This window comes from Bufo gargarizans, chromosome 1 (assembly GCF_014858855.1).
Source record: "Bufo gargarizans isolate SCDJY-AF-19 chromosome 1, ASM1485885v1, whole genome shotgun sequence".
Taxonomy (NCBI): domain Eukaryota; kingdom Metazoa; phylum Chordata; class Amphibia; order Anura; family Bufonidae; genus Bufo; species Bufo gargarizans.
The window spans coordinates 400,063,156-400,077,240 of NC_058080.1; the positions used below are offsets into that span (position 1 = coordinate 400,063,156).

The window sequence follows — 14,085 nt, forward strand, 5'->3', positions numbered from 1 at the left end:
GCTACAGTAGTTCCCAACATTATTACTGTGGGGAAACCTTGACGATAATTTGCTCTTGGAGAAGTCAAATCTCTAGTGATCATTCCCCATCACAGATACTCGCTTTGCACGAGCATGCAACTGCTAATATCTGGGATGCTAGCAGAATGTGAATATTCATATTACCAGACAGCAGATATATGATTATGGTCCGGGAGCTTGTTGTTTTACCTTCTCGTAGTACTGGACATTCTTGTCAGCCATTCCCATGAGCAGCTGGCGAAAATCTTGTCTCTTGTTATTTTGCCACCTCTCCATGTCGGCCTTCAAATCTGCATTAAAGCATTCCACCTTGTCCTGGCACTTCTCTACCTCTGTTGGCACCTGACATCAGAAGTAGGGTAAAAAAAATTGAATTATTAAAAGACAGAAATAGCTTGTAGGTTTCTAATATTAAAAGGGGTTATCCAACACTATTAAATGCTCCCCCATATGTGGGACCCCTCACAATGAATATACTTACTTGGCTCCTCGCGCCACTCCTGGTCCCCACACAGCCGCTGCTGCTTCTCTACATGGACAGATGAAAAAATCCGGTGTCACGGGGGGCCAGTGGGTACAGGGACGAGCCTCCCTAACATCACGGGTGATGCTAAGGAGGCTCTTTCCCGTCTGCCATTGGCTGCTCCCCCCGCCCCAGACACTGGACGTTTTCATTTGCGCACGCAGAGAAGCAGCAGCGGCGGTGCGGGGACCAGGAGCGGCACAGTGAGAGGGGAGCCAGGTAAGTATATTCATTGTGAGGGGTTGAGGGGTCCCGGCATATGGGGGAGCATTTTATAGTCTTGGGTAACTCCTTTAAAATATTTAGACCTACGGTGGCCAAAAGAAGACTGCACATAACCGGTAGACCTCAGGAAAGAGACCTGAAAATCTTCCTGTCAGTCTACCAGGCTGTTCTCTGTGCGGCTTCAACAAAAGTAGCAGGAAAACTGCCACTCTGCAGGTATGAACAGTCTTGTTTGGGGGGGGGGGGGGGGGGGGAGACTATGGCGCAAAAGCTGTAAATATTTAACTGTTGCTGACATCAATATTATGGTGGCAATGGAATTTCTGAAAAAGGGACATGCAAAAATTTATAGCAGTTATATGCTCTTGCCTAGGATAGGGGGTAAATGTATGATACATGGAAGGCCAAACACTCGATATGCAATGTCCAGGAGAAAGTGGTCCAAATGTATACAGGACCACTGGTCCATTTACTTCTAAGGGACTGATGGAGATGGTCGAGTCGGATAGCTGTGGTCCACCACCACTCCAGTGACACAGGGTACCCAAAGACCCCGATTCCCCTGATCGGTGGGGGTTCCAAGAGTCACATACTTATCTATGCTGTGGTAGGTGGCAAGTGTTGTCTGAGTCAACTCATTTCATTCGGACTGCTTATTATTAGAATAGTTTTGTTAAAAAGAGCACAATTCTAATAATACATATAAACAGCCTCCCTAATTAGGAATTTTTAAACATAATATAAAAGCATCCAGATAGCGGTAATCTACTACTGGTAAACACTCATAGAAGAAATAAAAAGTGCAATCACTTAGAAAGTCAAGACATAAAGAGCTAGTGATAAATGGAAATGAAACACGGAAACTCACTCCTGTTCTCTCTTCTCTTTTCAAGGCTGTAGCTTCCAGCTTGGCTTCATACTCCGCTTGTACTTGATCCCTTTTCTTCAGTACATTCTAGAAATACATGTATTCAGTTACTGGTCATCTTAGTTTTCCCAAAAAGAACAACAGATTGGATTTTATCAATGTGTTGCAAATGAAAACTGTCCAAACAAGGCCCTTAAAGCTGTTCCATAGTCAGCTGTGATGCAGAAAGTCATCGGGTTCACAACATTCATTAGCGCTTGAGGTACTCATCAGTAGCATGAAATATATGGCATATCAACCAAATTGAGACTCCATAAGCCATCTTTATATAACACAAAGCTCTGCAGCAAACTATACAGGTCCTTCTAAAAAAATTAGCATATTGTGATAAAGTTCATTATTTTCTGTAATGTACTGATAAACATTACACTTTCATATATTTTAGATTCATTACACACCAACTGAAGTAGTTCAAGCCTTTTATTGTTTTAATATTGATGATTTTGGCATACAGCTCATGAAAACCCAAAATTCCTATCTCAAAAAATTAGCATATCATGAAAAGGTTCTCTAAACGAGCTATTAACCTAATCATCTGAATCAACTAATTAACTGTAAACACCTGCAAAAGATTCCTGAGGCTTTTAAAAACTCCCAGCCTGGTTCATTACTCAAAACCGCAATCATGGGTAAGACTGCCGACCTGACTGCTGTCCAGAAGGCCATCATTGACACCCTCAAGCAAGAGGGTAAGACACAAAGAAATTTCTGAACGAATAGGCTGTTCCCAGAGTGCTGTATCAAGGCACCTAAGTGGGAAGTCTGTGGGAAGGAAAAAGTGTGGCAGAAAACGCTGCACAACGAGAAGAGGTGACCGGACCCTGAGGAAGATTGTGGAGAAGGACCGATTCCAGACCTTGGGGGACCTGCGGAAGCAGTGGACTGAGTCTGGAGTAGAAACATCCAGAGCCACCGTGTACAGGCGTGTGCAGGAAATGGGCTACAGGTGCCGCATTCCCCAGGTCAAGCCACTTTTGAACCAGAAACAGCGGCAGAAGCGCCTGACCTGGGCTACAGAGAAGCAGCACTGGACTGTTGCATGTCATTCGGAAATCAAGGTGCCAGAGTCTGGAGGAAGACTGGGGAGAGGGAAATGCCAAAATGCCTGAAGTCCAGTGTCAAGTACCCACAGTCAGTGATGGTCTGGGGTGCCATGTCAGCTGCTGGTGTTGGTCCACTGTGTTTTATCAAGGGCAGGGTCAATGCAGCTAGCTATCAGGAGATTTTGGAGCACTTCATGCTTCCATCTGCTGAAAAGCTTTATGGAGATGAAGATGTCATTTTTCAGCACGACCTGGCACCTGCTCACAGTGCCAAAACCACTGGTAAATGGTTTACTGACCATGGTATTACTGTGCTCAATTGGCCTGCCAACTCTCCTGACCTGAACCCCATAGAGAATCTGTGGGATATTGGGAAGAGAAAGTTGAGAGACGCAAGACCCAACACTCTGGATGAGCTTAAGGCCGCTATCGAAGCATCCTGGGCCTCCATAACACCTCAGCAGTGCCACAGGCTGATTGCCTCCATGCCACGCCGCATTGAAGCAGTCATTTCTGCAAAAGGATTCCCGACCAAGTATTGAGTGCAGAACTGAACATAATTATTTGAAGGTTGACTTTTTTTGTATTAAAAACACTTTTCTTTTATTGGTCGGATGAAATATGCTAATTTTTTGAGATAGGAAATTTGGGTTTTCATGAGCTGTATGCCAAAATCATCAATATTAAAACAATAAAAGGCTTGAACTACTTCAGTTGGTGTGTAATGAATCTAAAATATATGAAAGTCTAATGTTTATCAGTACATTACAGAAAATAATGAACTTTATCACAATATGCTAATTTTTTTAGAAGGACCTGTACATCAGCAGGGAAGAAGGCTTTGTTTTACAAGCTACATTTTTTCCTGCAAAATATTTGGTATGTAATTAAAGGGAGTCTGTGACTGTGATTTTGGACTATTATCTATAGTAATCCATGCATAGTACTGCAGATAAGGAGTCCAGATCACTATTTTTATTTCTCCTACTGCCTCCCCATTCCCCCGCTGTCAGCACTCAAAGCTGCACTGAAATACACAATCCACTCATGCACACCACTCCTGATAAAATATTTCAGTACAGCTTTGAGTGCTGACAGCAGGAGAAGGGGGGGGGGGCGGGGCAGGAGGAAAAAAAAAAAAAATTGTGATCTGGACTCTTTATCTGTAGTACTAGTCAAAGATTACCGTACAGCCCTTTAGTGTGCCTTGATATGCTTCTGATTACATATGCCTACATAGCATATAGGATTTTATAAAGGACATGTGCAGAGATAGTCTGCCCTAAAGACACTGATCTAGTGGGAAATCTCTCTATACACAGGGAGTGCAGAGGAGCAGAGACTATATGGCTGTATTCCAAATATACAATAAAGTAACATTCAGCACAGTCAGAAAACTTAACTCTATAACTCATCAGGGTGTCAGAAATAATTGTTCTCCGCTTAGGGATCCAAAGATTTTTATTGTACTCACAAAATCCCATTAAAAAGGGCATATCACAATAAAACAATGCAGGGACATCAAGAGTCGGATGTGTATCCATGCCCAATGAGTTCGCCTGGCAGCTTTTTGCCCCAATATTAACTTTTTTATGGATATTTTGTAAGTGCAATAAACATTCCTATGGTACAAAGCAGGGTCTACAATGTTTCATAATTAAATTGGTTTTCTGGATTACCATGGATTTTAACTCCTTGGCGACCGCCAATAAAAATATACAAACAAATTGCTAATTCATCATTTTTTGTCACTACACCCCCCCAAAAAAAATGTATAAAAAAGTGATCAAACTGTCACACACTTCAAAATTGTATCACTGAAAAGTACAGATTGCACCACAAAAATGAGCTCTTATACAGCTCTGTACACATAACTACAAAAAAGTTATAGGGGTCAGAATACGGCGATGAAAAGTTTTTATTTTATTTTTTCAGATTAAAACACAAAGAAAAACTATATGCAAGTGTGGTATTGTTGTAATTGTATTGACCTGGAGAATTAAGGTAACAGGTCAATTTTACCGTATAGGGAATGCTGTAAAAAAACTAAACTGTGTCAGACTCAGAATTGCATTCTTTTTTCTAATTCCACACCATTTGGATTTTTTTTCTCCCCACTATATCATATGCAATATTAACCCCTTAAGGACCCATGATGTACATGTACATCATATCTTGACGGGACTTAAAGACCCATGACGTACATGTACTTCATGAGGTCTGCGGGGCTCTGAGGGGTGGAATCGCGGCACCATGACTGCTCTTACCGGCAGGCAGCCATGCTGGGAAAGAGCAGCATGGTGCCGATCCACCCCCTTGCAGATCCAAGCAGTGCAATTGGCTGATCAATGTGTGTCACATTGCAGCGCAGGAAGCTGTCAGCAGCTATAGGGAGGGTTGGGAGGAGGTCAGTGGCCGGTGCTGAACTGGTCAGCACCTGTCTTCTCCTAGGTCAGGCATGGGACACCAGTGTTTTGGGTCCCCTGCCAGTGCTGCGATTGGCTGGAACAACGCTCCAGCCAATGGCAGCGCTATTAGCATCACAGGAAGAGGCAAAACTTCCCTGCAAGTAGCCAATCTAGCTGGTGACTGCTTGCAGAGAGGTTCTGTGCCTTTCTGTGCTGCTTGCTGGGACTTGTGGTGTACCACCACTGCGAATTTAACCCCTTTGCTGCTAAAAAGAAGAAATAAGAACATCTGGAATAGCTGCACAGATTATTTTTTTTCATTTGCAGCTGTTCTAGATCCCTCGGTGCCTGTCCCTTTCCCCCCCATCCTTTTCTTTACGGACGCCATTTGGTTTGTGAACTTTTTTTTTTTTTTACCATTTTCCAGCTCTGCATCACTTTTTCTGCTTGCGAGCTGTGACCGCCAAGTGCTTTTCAGTACGTACCTACCTGATCAGCACCTGCGGACTATTTGTTTTTGCCAATTTTTTTTTTTGTGGTTAAAAAAAGGACTGTTAGTTAGGGCTATATATATATATATATATATATATATATATATATATATATATATATATATATATATATATATATATATATATATCTCTCTCTATATCTAGAATTTTTTAGCCAGTGTAGTAAAGTTTTATACTACAGTCTTTGTGCACGCACACACGATCTGTGTGCGTGTGTGCTGCAGAGCACCAATCAGTAGTGTACTCAGTAGTAGCATCTGCACATTTTTGAGTAAAAAAAATTAAATAAAATGTGTGTGTGAAAAAATAACTGCAGTTAGTGGTAGTTTATATATATATCAGCGTACGTGCATTTTGCAACCACTGAGCACCGATCAGTAGTGTCCATTACCGATAAGTTTTTTTTTCTGCAAAAAATAATTAATTTTTTCTACAGAAGACTTTTTTGTGCAGAAAACCTTTTTTGAGTGTGAAAACACTACATACACACCCCACACTAAATAAGGGTTTACACGTTTCACACATCACACCCCAATAAAATAAAATGTCCCATTCAGCCCAACGAGTATACTCAGCTGAAGAGGCATAAGCCATGCTTGCCTCCGATACGGAGTCTGCCAGTGAGGGAGAAGAGGATGCCACTTTCCTCTATTCCTCTACCCCCTCAGTAATTGCAAACAGTGATCCCTCTATCACATATAACAAATGGCCAAGTGTACTAGACATATAGCATATGCAAGCACCCACCACTAATACAAAAGACTCACACCATCGAATAACATACCCATGAACCAATAGTGTCCATCTCAAGAGAACCACGTACCCAGACGCGCGTTTTGGCTATAATGCCTTCCTTGAGCTGGACACTACTGGTTCATCGGTATGTTATTCCAGGGTGTGATGCTTTTGTATTAGTGGTGGGTGCTTGCATATGCTAAATATCTAGTACTCTTGGCCATTTGTTATATGTGATAGAGGGATCACCGTTTGCAATTACTTGTTGCGATCCCTTTCTTATATAGAGAGTTTGTGCTCACTAATAGTGGACACGGCCATTTAAGTGACTGACCTATATGTATGGATACATCTCTGCTCGATGGTCATTTCCTTTATGCTCACAGAGATATACACTTGCACTTTGATATGACTTGGATATCTGTATATACACATCAGTGTACCCAGTGCGTATTCCAGCCAATTGTGGTTGTTTTTTACTGCCCTCCAACTACTGGTCTATTGTGTTATGTCCCCTCAGGTGTAGTCCACTTTTTTTATCCAATGTATTACATCTAATATTTTATGATAATTATTGAATCAAGTTTATCTATATTTTGTTACAAAAACCCGTTTAGTCTAAGTTTATCTTTGGTTCGTGTAAACTCTGTCAGAGTAGATCCGGGTACACCCACAAATTCAGCGTTTACGAAGGGAAAGATTCCAGTATAGAACCCCCAGAATGCCCCCCGTCCAAGGAGTTAGTGGGAAGATTGTGTGGGAATTACTGCACTCACTGCTGGATAAGGGTTACCACCTATATGTGGATAACTATTATACCAGTATCCCCCTATTCAGGTCCCTAACTGCCAGGGGTACTGTGGCTTGCGGCACAGTACGCAATTCAAAGAGGCCTCCCTAGAAACCTGGTAGGGCAACCACTGAGAATGGGCGAAAGTAGGGCTCTCCGCAATGAGAATATGCTGGTGGTTAAGTACAAGGACAAGAGAGATGTCCTTGTACTGACCACCATTCACACTAATGCCAGCTCCCCTGCCGCTGTACGAGGCACCACTACCACTGTCCCCAAACCAGACTGCATCCTTTATTACAACAGGCACATGGGAGGGGTGGATCTTGCAGATCAACTTATGAAGCCTTAAAGTGCCACACGAAAAACAAAAGTGTGGTACAAAAAGCTGTCCGCACACATTGTACAGATGTTTCAATCTCTGCAGTTTTGCCTGTGCATAACCTTCAGCAAGACAGGCAGATGTGCATTAAGGAATTCAATGTATGGCTTGGTGAATGGTGTCTGAACCAAGGGTTTGGCTTTGTGTCTCAAGTTAGCTCTCGTTGGAATGGAAAAGAACTGTACAAGAAAGATGGTTTGCATCTTTCTCTCAAGGGAACAAATGTATTTGCTAAGGAGCATTTAAACTAAGAAGGGGGGCAAAAGAGTGATAATCCAGCAGTCCGACTGCCCCCGGAACAATGCCAGAAGATGCCACTAGCACAGAGTCTTGTCTACAAATGCTCGCAGTTTAGGGAATAAGATCAATGAACTTGAGTCTATAATGGCATCTGAGAATATAGATTTAGTGGCTGTTACTGAGACATGGTTCAATGGGAGTAATGACTGGGATATAACAATACCAGGGTTCTCTCTATATAGGAAAGACAGAGAAGGCAAGAAAGGGGAGGGGTGGCCCTGTATGTGAAAGATAGCATAAATTCTAATTTAATACAAGTTAGTGAGACCAATTTAGAGTCAGTTTGGGTTACGTTGCAGCTTGATAATCATAAGGTAACTCGTGTAGGTGTGATATATAGACCACCTAGCCAAGTCAAATAATTAGATGATCTACTAGTTGAGGAAATAGCTAAAATGACATTGAAGGGGGAAGTTATCATTATGGGAGACTTTAATCTGCCTGATGTAAACTGGAAAACTAAAATAGCTAGTTCTGCCAGGAGTACAGATATTCTAAATTCCCTACTGGGATTATCTCTACAGCAAGTGGAGTGGAGGAGCCAACACAGAAGGAGGCCATTTTAGATTTAGTATTCACAAATGGGAATTTGGTATCTGATATTATTGTAGAGGAAAGCTTGGATCTAGTGATCACCAGTCAGTGTGGTTTACTATAAGTACAGTGACTGAGTCACACCACAAAAAAAACTAAAGTTTTAGATTTTAGAAAAACAGACTTTTCTAAAATTAGATTAGTGGTATGAGAGTCCCTATCAGATTGGAACAGTTTCAATGGAGTCCAGGAGAAATGGGACTACTTAAAAGTGGAACTATTGAAGGCAACAGATAATTGCATTAGGCTTATCAGTAAAAGCAAAAAAAAAGGAAGAGATCATTGTGGTACTCAGCAGAAGTGGCCAAAACCATTAAAAACAAAAAGATAGCATTTAGTAATTATAATAAAAAAAAACAACAACGAGGATGACAGCCAAATTTATAAGATTAGGCAGAGAGAGGCCAAACATGTTATAAGAGCTTCTAAAGCACAGGCAGAAGAGAAATTAGCTCATTCAGTGAAAAAAGGCGATAAGACATTCTTCAGATACATAAATGGAAAAAAAGGAAACTAAAACAAGGAATTACCAAATTAAAAACCAAAGAAGGAAGCTATATGGAAGAAGATAAAGAACTAGCTGACTGCCTCAATGAATACTTCTGTTCAGTTTTTACAAAGGAAAATGAAGGAAAAGGACCTCAGTTAGGAAAGAAGACTAATTAATCTTTTGAAGCATGTCTTTACAGAGGAAGAGGTTCTAAGTCAGCTGTCTAAAATGTATACAAATAAGTCACAGGGGCATGATGGGATACACCCAAAAGCTATTAAAAGAGCTTAGCGGTGAACTAGCAAAACCATTAACAGATTTATTTAACCAATTACTGGTAACAGGAGTCGTCCCAAAAGAGTGGAAATTAGCAAATGTTGTGCCCATTCACAATAAAGGTAGTAGGGAGGAATCTGGCAACTATAGGCCAGTAAGCCTGACATCAATAGTGGGGACATTTATGGAAACCATTCTTAAGGAGAGGATTGTGGAACATCTAAAATCCCATGGATATGTGCAATGTGTACATTTTATTTCAATCTTCAGGCCACAGAGGAACTTTCCTTCAGTTCCAAGTGGTGGTAATCAAGGCCCTAATTTTTCAAACCCAGGCTGGGGAGGGTCCCAGTACTTCAGGAAGTCATGGTGCCCGAGTTATCCCGGGGCAACATTTCCAGGTCAAGTCCCCCAGACAGCAAGGACGGGTGTGTCACAAAAGAGGGATAAGGAAAGACACCATTTACCAATACAAAACCTGACCTGAAAAACCTGGCCTGTGCATGCAGGACTGCTTCAGAATCTACCATTCTTCCATGGAATATTAATTTTTATGCTCCCTGAAATATTTCCACTTTATATCGGATTTAATCCACCACGCTTCAATATCCACTTTCCAACAACCACTACATATTATTTTCTGTGAGACACCTGTTGGGTAAAAAGTACCCTTTCCACCACTTAAAATGTTCGTACGGGGGTGCAGTTTCCGAAATGGGGTCACTTCTTGGGGTTTTTCATTTCTGGGGACCACAGGAATTTTTTTTAATGCGACATGGCAGCTAAAATCCATGTCTGCCAATTCAGGCCTGCAAAAAACATATTTTACACTTTGCCTGTAGAGGCCTGATGTGCGCCAAAACAGCAGGTTACGAGCACATATGGGGTGTTCGCAAAATGGGGAACATATACTGGGGTGCATTTTCTCCATTAACCCCTTGTGAAAGTGAAAAATTAGGGTCTGCTAGCAATTTTTCATTTATACAAATGTGTGCTTTGAAATCCTCTCTAGTCTTTCTGCCTTCTGTGAAACGCTCGTTTAGTAAAAAGTACCCTTTCCACCACTTAAAATGTTTGTACGGGGGTGCCGTTTCCAAAATGGGGTCACTTCTTGGGGTTTTTCATTTCTTGGGACCTCAGGAAAAAAAAATGATGCGACATGGCAGCTAAAATCCATGTCTGGCAATTCAGACCTGCAAAAAACATATTTTGCACTTTGCCTGTAGAGGCCTGCTGTGCGCCAATACAGCAGGCTATAATTTTTTGAGCACATATGGGATGTTGGCGTATTCAGGGGTAAATGGGTAAAAGTGCTCACTACACACCTTGAAATATTCCTTGAGGGGTGTAGTTTCCAGAATGGGGTCACGTTTTAGGGGTTTCCATTGTAGGGCCACCTCAGGGTGTCTTCATATGCGACATAGCTGCCAATTACCATTCCAGCTAAATCCGCTCTCCAAAAGCCATATGGTGCTCCTTCCACTCTGAAGCCTGCTGTGAGCCAATACTTCGGTTTTTGAGCACACATGGGGTGTTTCTGTAAACTCCAGATTCAGGGTAATAGATTTTGAGTTTTGTTTGGCTGTTAACCCTTAATGTGTTAAAGAAAAAAATAAATTAAAATGTAAAATATGCTAAAAAAAAAAAGTGAAATTTTGAAATTTCATTCCCATTTTCATTTAATTCTCGTGGGGCACCTAAAGGGTTAACAGTTTGTAAAATCAGTTTTTAATAGCTTGAGGGGTGTAATTTCTAAAATGGTGTGATTTATGGGCGGTTTCTAATATGTAAGCCCCAGAAAGTCACTTCATAACTGAACTGGTCATGAAAAAAATTGGGGTTTGGAAATGTTCTTAAAATGTTTAAGATTTGCTTCTAAACTTCTAAGCCTTCTAATGTCCCCAGAAAATAAAATGCAATTTTCAAAATGATTCAAAACATGAAGTAGACATATGGGGAATGTAAAGTAATTACTATTTTTGAAGGTATTACTATCTATTATAAAAGTAGGGAAATTGAAATTTGGTATTAAATTTTTTGGGTAAATTTGGTATTTTTTTTTATAAATAAAAATGATATTTTTTTTTTACTCCATTTTACCACTGTCTTGAAGTACAATATGTGATGAGAAAACAATCTCAGAATGGCCTGGATATGTAAAAGCGTTTTAAAGTTATAACCACATAAGGTGACATGTCAGATTTGCTAAAAATGGCCTGGTCCTTAAGGTGAAAAATGGCAGGGTCCTTAAAGGGCCATTAGAAAGTACAACTTGTCCCACAAAACATAAGCCCTCATAAGACTATGTGATTGGAAAAATAAATCATTATGGCTCAAGAAAGCTGGGGAGTGAAACCCAAACACGAAAACAGAAAATCTAAGGTTTAGTAGATTTGATTATGTAATTGTTTACATCATGTACATCTTACATTGCTCGGCTATTTCCTCTGGTCCCATAGAATGTGAATGAATAGGGCGGCAAAGTGCATGCTTGGCCTGTCACATCAGAAACAGGTCCCCCATTCTCGGGTATTAGGTTTTTTGACTGAGCCAATCATTACTTTATTATACTGTATATTAATGATTTTAAACCTGACCAGCTTTGAAGTGCTGTATTCTCTTCAAACAGCTGATTGGCGGGGGTGACAGGAGTCAGACCCCTATTGATATTGATAACCTATCCTAGAGAAAGGTCATCCATATAGGAAACTGGCCAACCCCTTTAACTCACATGGATTATTGGCTACAATAAAGGGTTATTCTCATCTGGACAATTATGGCATATCCAGAGGTGGTACCCTCAACTATCTCAACAACAGGGTCCCGTCTCGTGGCAGCAGCAAATAGAGAGGTGGTTGCGTATGCGTATTCTATGGGTGTTCCAAAAATAGCCGAGTAAGCACCCTCAGCTGTTTTCGGCACTCCCATAAAACAGAGGACTGTGCATGCGAAACCACCTCTCCATTCACCGCTGCCACGAGATGGGGCCACAGGTTCCACCTCAGTATAGGCCATAAATGTCTATATGAGAAAAACCCTGTAATGCAGACCCGGTAGCGTTTACCTTCATAGATTCAGAGTAGAGGGTATACTCTCTCAGTACTGGCAGGAAATCTTCTGTCATATCTTCAGTAAGCTCCTCCAATGCTGTACTGCAGTTTCCAATGCAAGCAGACACTCCCTCCAGGGGTTCACGCAGCTCCCCTTCTAGGCCACTCCAAGTAGAATACACTGGGCCATACTCTCGAAGCTCCACCAGATATTCTGAAATAGGACCTTAAGTCAATCAGAGACTACTAAGTAACGATCGTTAATACAAACAACATTACAGTCAAAAGACAGCAAGATTAACACAAGCTTTAGAAGAAGTTTAACAGTTTTCTTTACATTAACAAACAATATTGGGGGATATTAAGACTGGCATCTCATATGCCAGTCCTAAATTGATGAGCGCGCTTCCTAATAATTTTGCACATCTTGGGCTGTCCTAAAAACAGGAAATAAAATCCATGCCTTCCATGAAAGGGTATAGATTTGCGCAGGACCGTTGTTTTAGTCCACATCTGATTCACATTTTTTACAGGTCGGTTGTGGACCCATTCACTTCAATAGGGCTGCAAAAGATGCGGACAACACGGTCCGTATCAGTATGTCGTTCCGTGGCACCTGCAAAAAAAAATAATAATAATAGAACATGTCCTATTCATCTGCGTATTACAGACAAGGATAGGTCAGTTCTATTATGGGCGGGACGTTCCGTTCCACAAAATGCAGAATGCACAAGCCCAGTATCGATGTTTTGCGGACCCGCAGTCTGCGGACTGCAAAAGCGGTTACAGCTGTGTGCAAAGCCCTAACTCTGTTCAGAAACTTGCAAGATAGCCCTGTCCTCCTTTCAAAAGTGCCGACATGTGAGAAAGGGTACAAATTGTGTTGCTAATATAACGGGCCTCAGACTTTGCTCATTTCATGCAAAAAAATATATAATATATAAAAAACTGGCACAAAGCTGTTAAGGCAATGCTTACATTCTGCAACCAATAAAAAACATAAGCCAACATGCCCTACATGTTTGCCAGTGTACACAGGGTAGGTTATCACCACAAAAAAAACATGTGGGCTCACAATCCTGAGACGAAGAGCATACTGAAACCAAATAGTAATACTTTAAAAGGATCACAAAGTAGTAAGGATGCATTTTTACAGTAGGTGGATTTTCAGTGCAGGTTCCACACTGAAAATCTGCAGCACACTACACTATAGATTGGAAAAAAAGGTGTCCTTTTGTAAAATAATATTCTAGCCAGTATATTGTAAATTGGGCAAAAGGAATGTAAATGTTGGAAGAGTATATTCAATAAGCCAGATCTTTTTCCAGTTGCACAAATATTCTAAAATAAAACCTAAAAACAACCCAGATGCTGACTGACTGTGTACAGTATGTGTTGCTGATAGGGAAAGAGACCTGGCAGAACCTTTTCTCTTAGAAGAACAAAAGGATCAGGCAAAAGAAAAATCCAGACAGTCAGAAGCTCCTCATACACATTAGACTGCAAGCCCAAACCACTGTCCCCAGTGGGTCTGACAGAATATACAATAATGTGTATGAGGGCCTTCAAGGGGTTGTCCAAGTAATTTTTGGATGTTTCTATCTAAGCAAATGTCAGGCTACTTTCACACTTGCAGCAGGACGGATCCGACAGGCTGTTCACCATGTCTGATCCGTCCTGCGGCTATTTCGCCGTACCCGCGGACCGCCGTTCCGTCCCCATTGACTACAATGGGGACAGGGGCGGAGCTCCGGCGCAGCACGGAGAAAGGCCGCCGGACTAAAATTACTGCATGTCAGGCTTTTTAG

The 14,085-nt window shown here is 41.4% G+C and overlaps 1 protein-coding gene across 4 annotated transcripts in view; it reads right to left on the reverse strand.

The window, feature by feature from the left end:
* Window positions 1-14,085, reverse strand: part of LOC122921111 (sorting nexin-30) — an 88,430-nt gene that overhangs the window by 20,351 nt on the left and 53,994 nt on the right. For 2 of the 4 annotated variants that reach the window (XM_044271072.1, XM_044271091.1), the window contains exons 6-8: window positions 12,292-12,503; window positions 1,638-1,724; window positions 211-363 (exon numbers count right to left, since the gene is read on the reverse strand). In XM_044271072.1, the coding sequence (XP_044127007.1) occupies window positions 211-363; window positions 1,638-1,724; window positions 12,292-12,503 (452 nt within the window). The remainder of the gene's footprint in view (window positions 1-210; window positions 364-1,637; window positions 1,725-12,291; window positions 12,504-14,085) is intronic. The other 2 variants (XM_044271082.1, XM_044271100.1) reach the window with 1 other exon arrangement.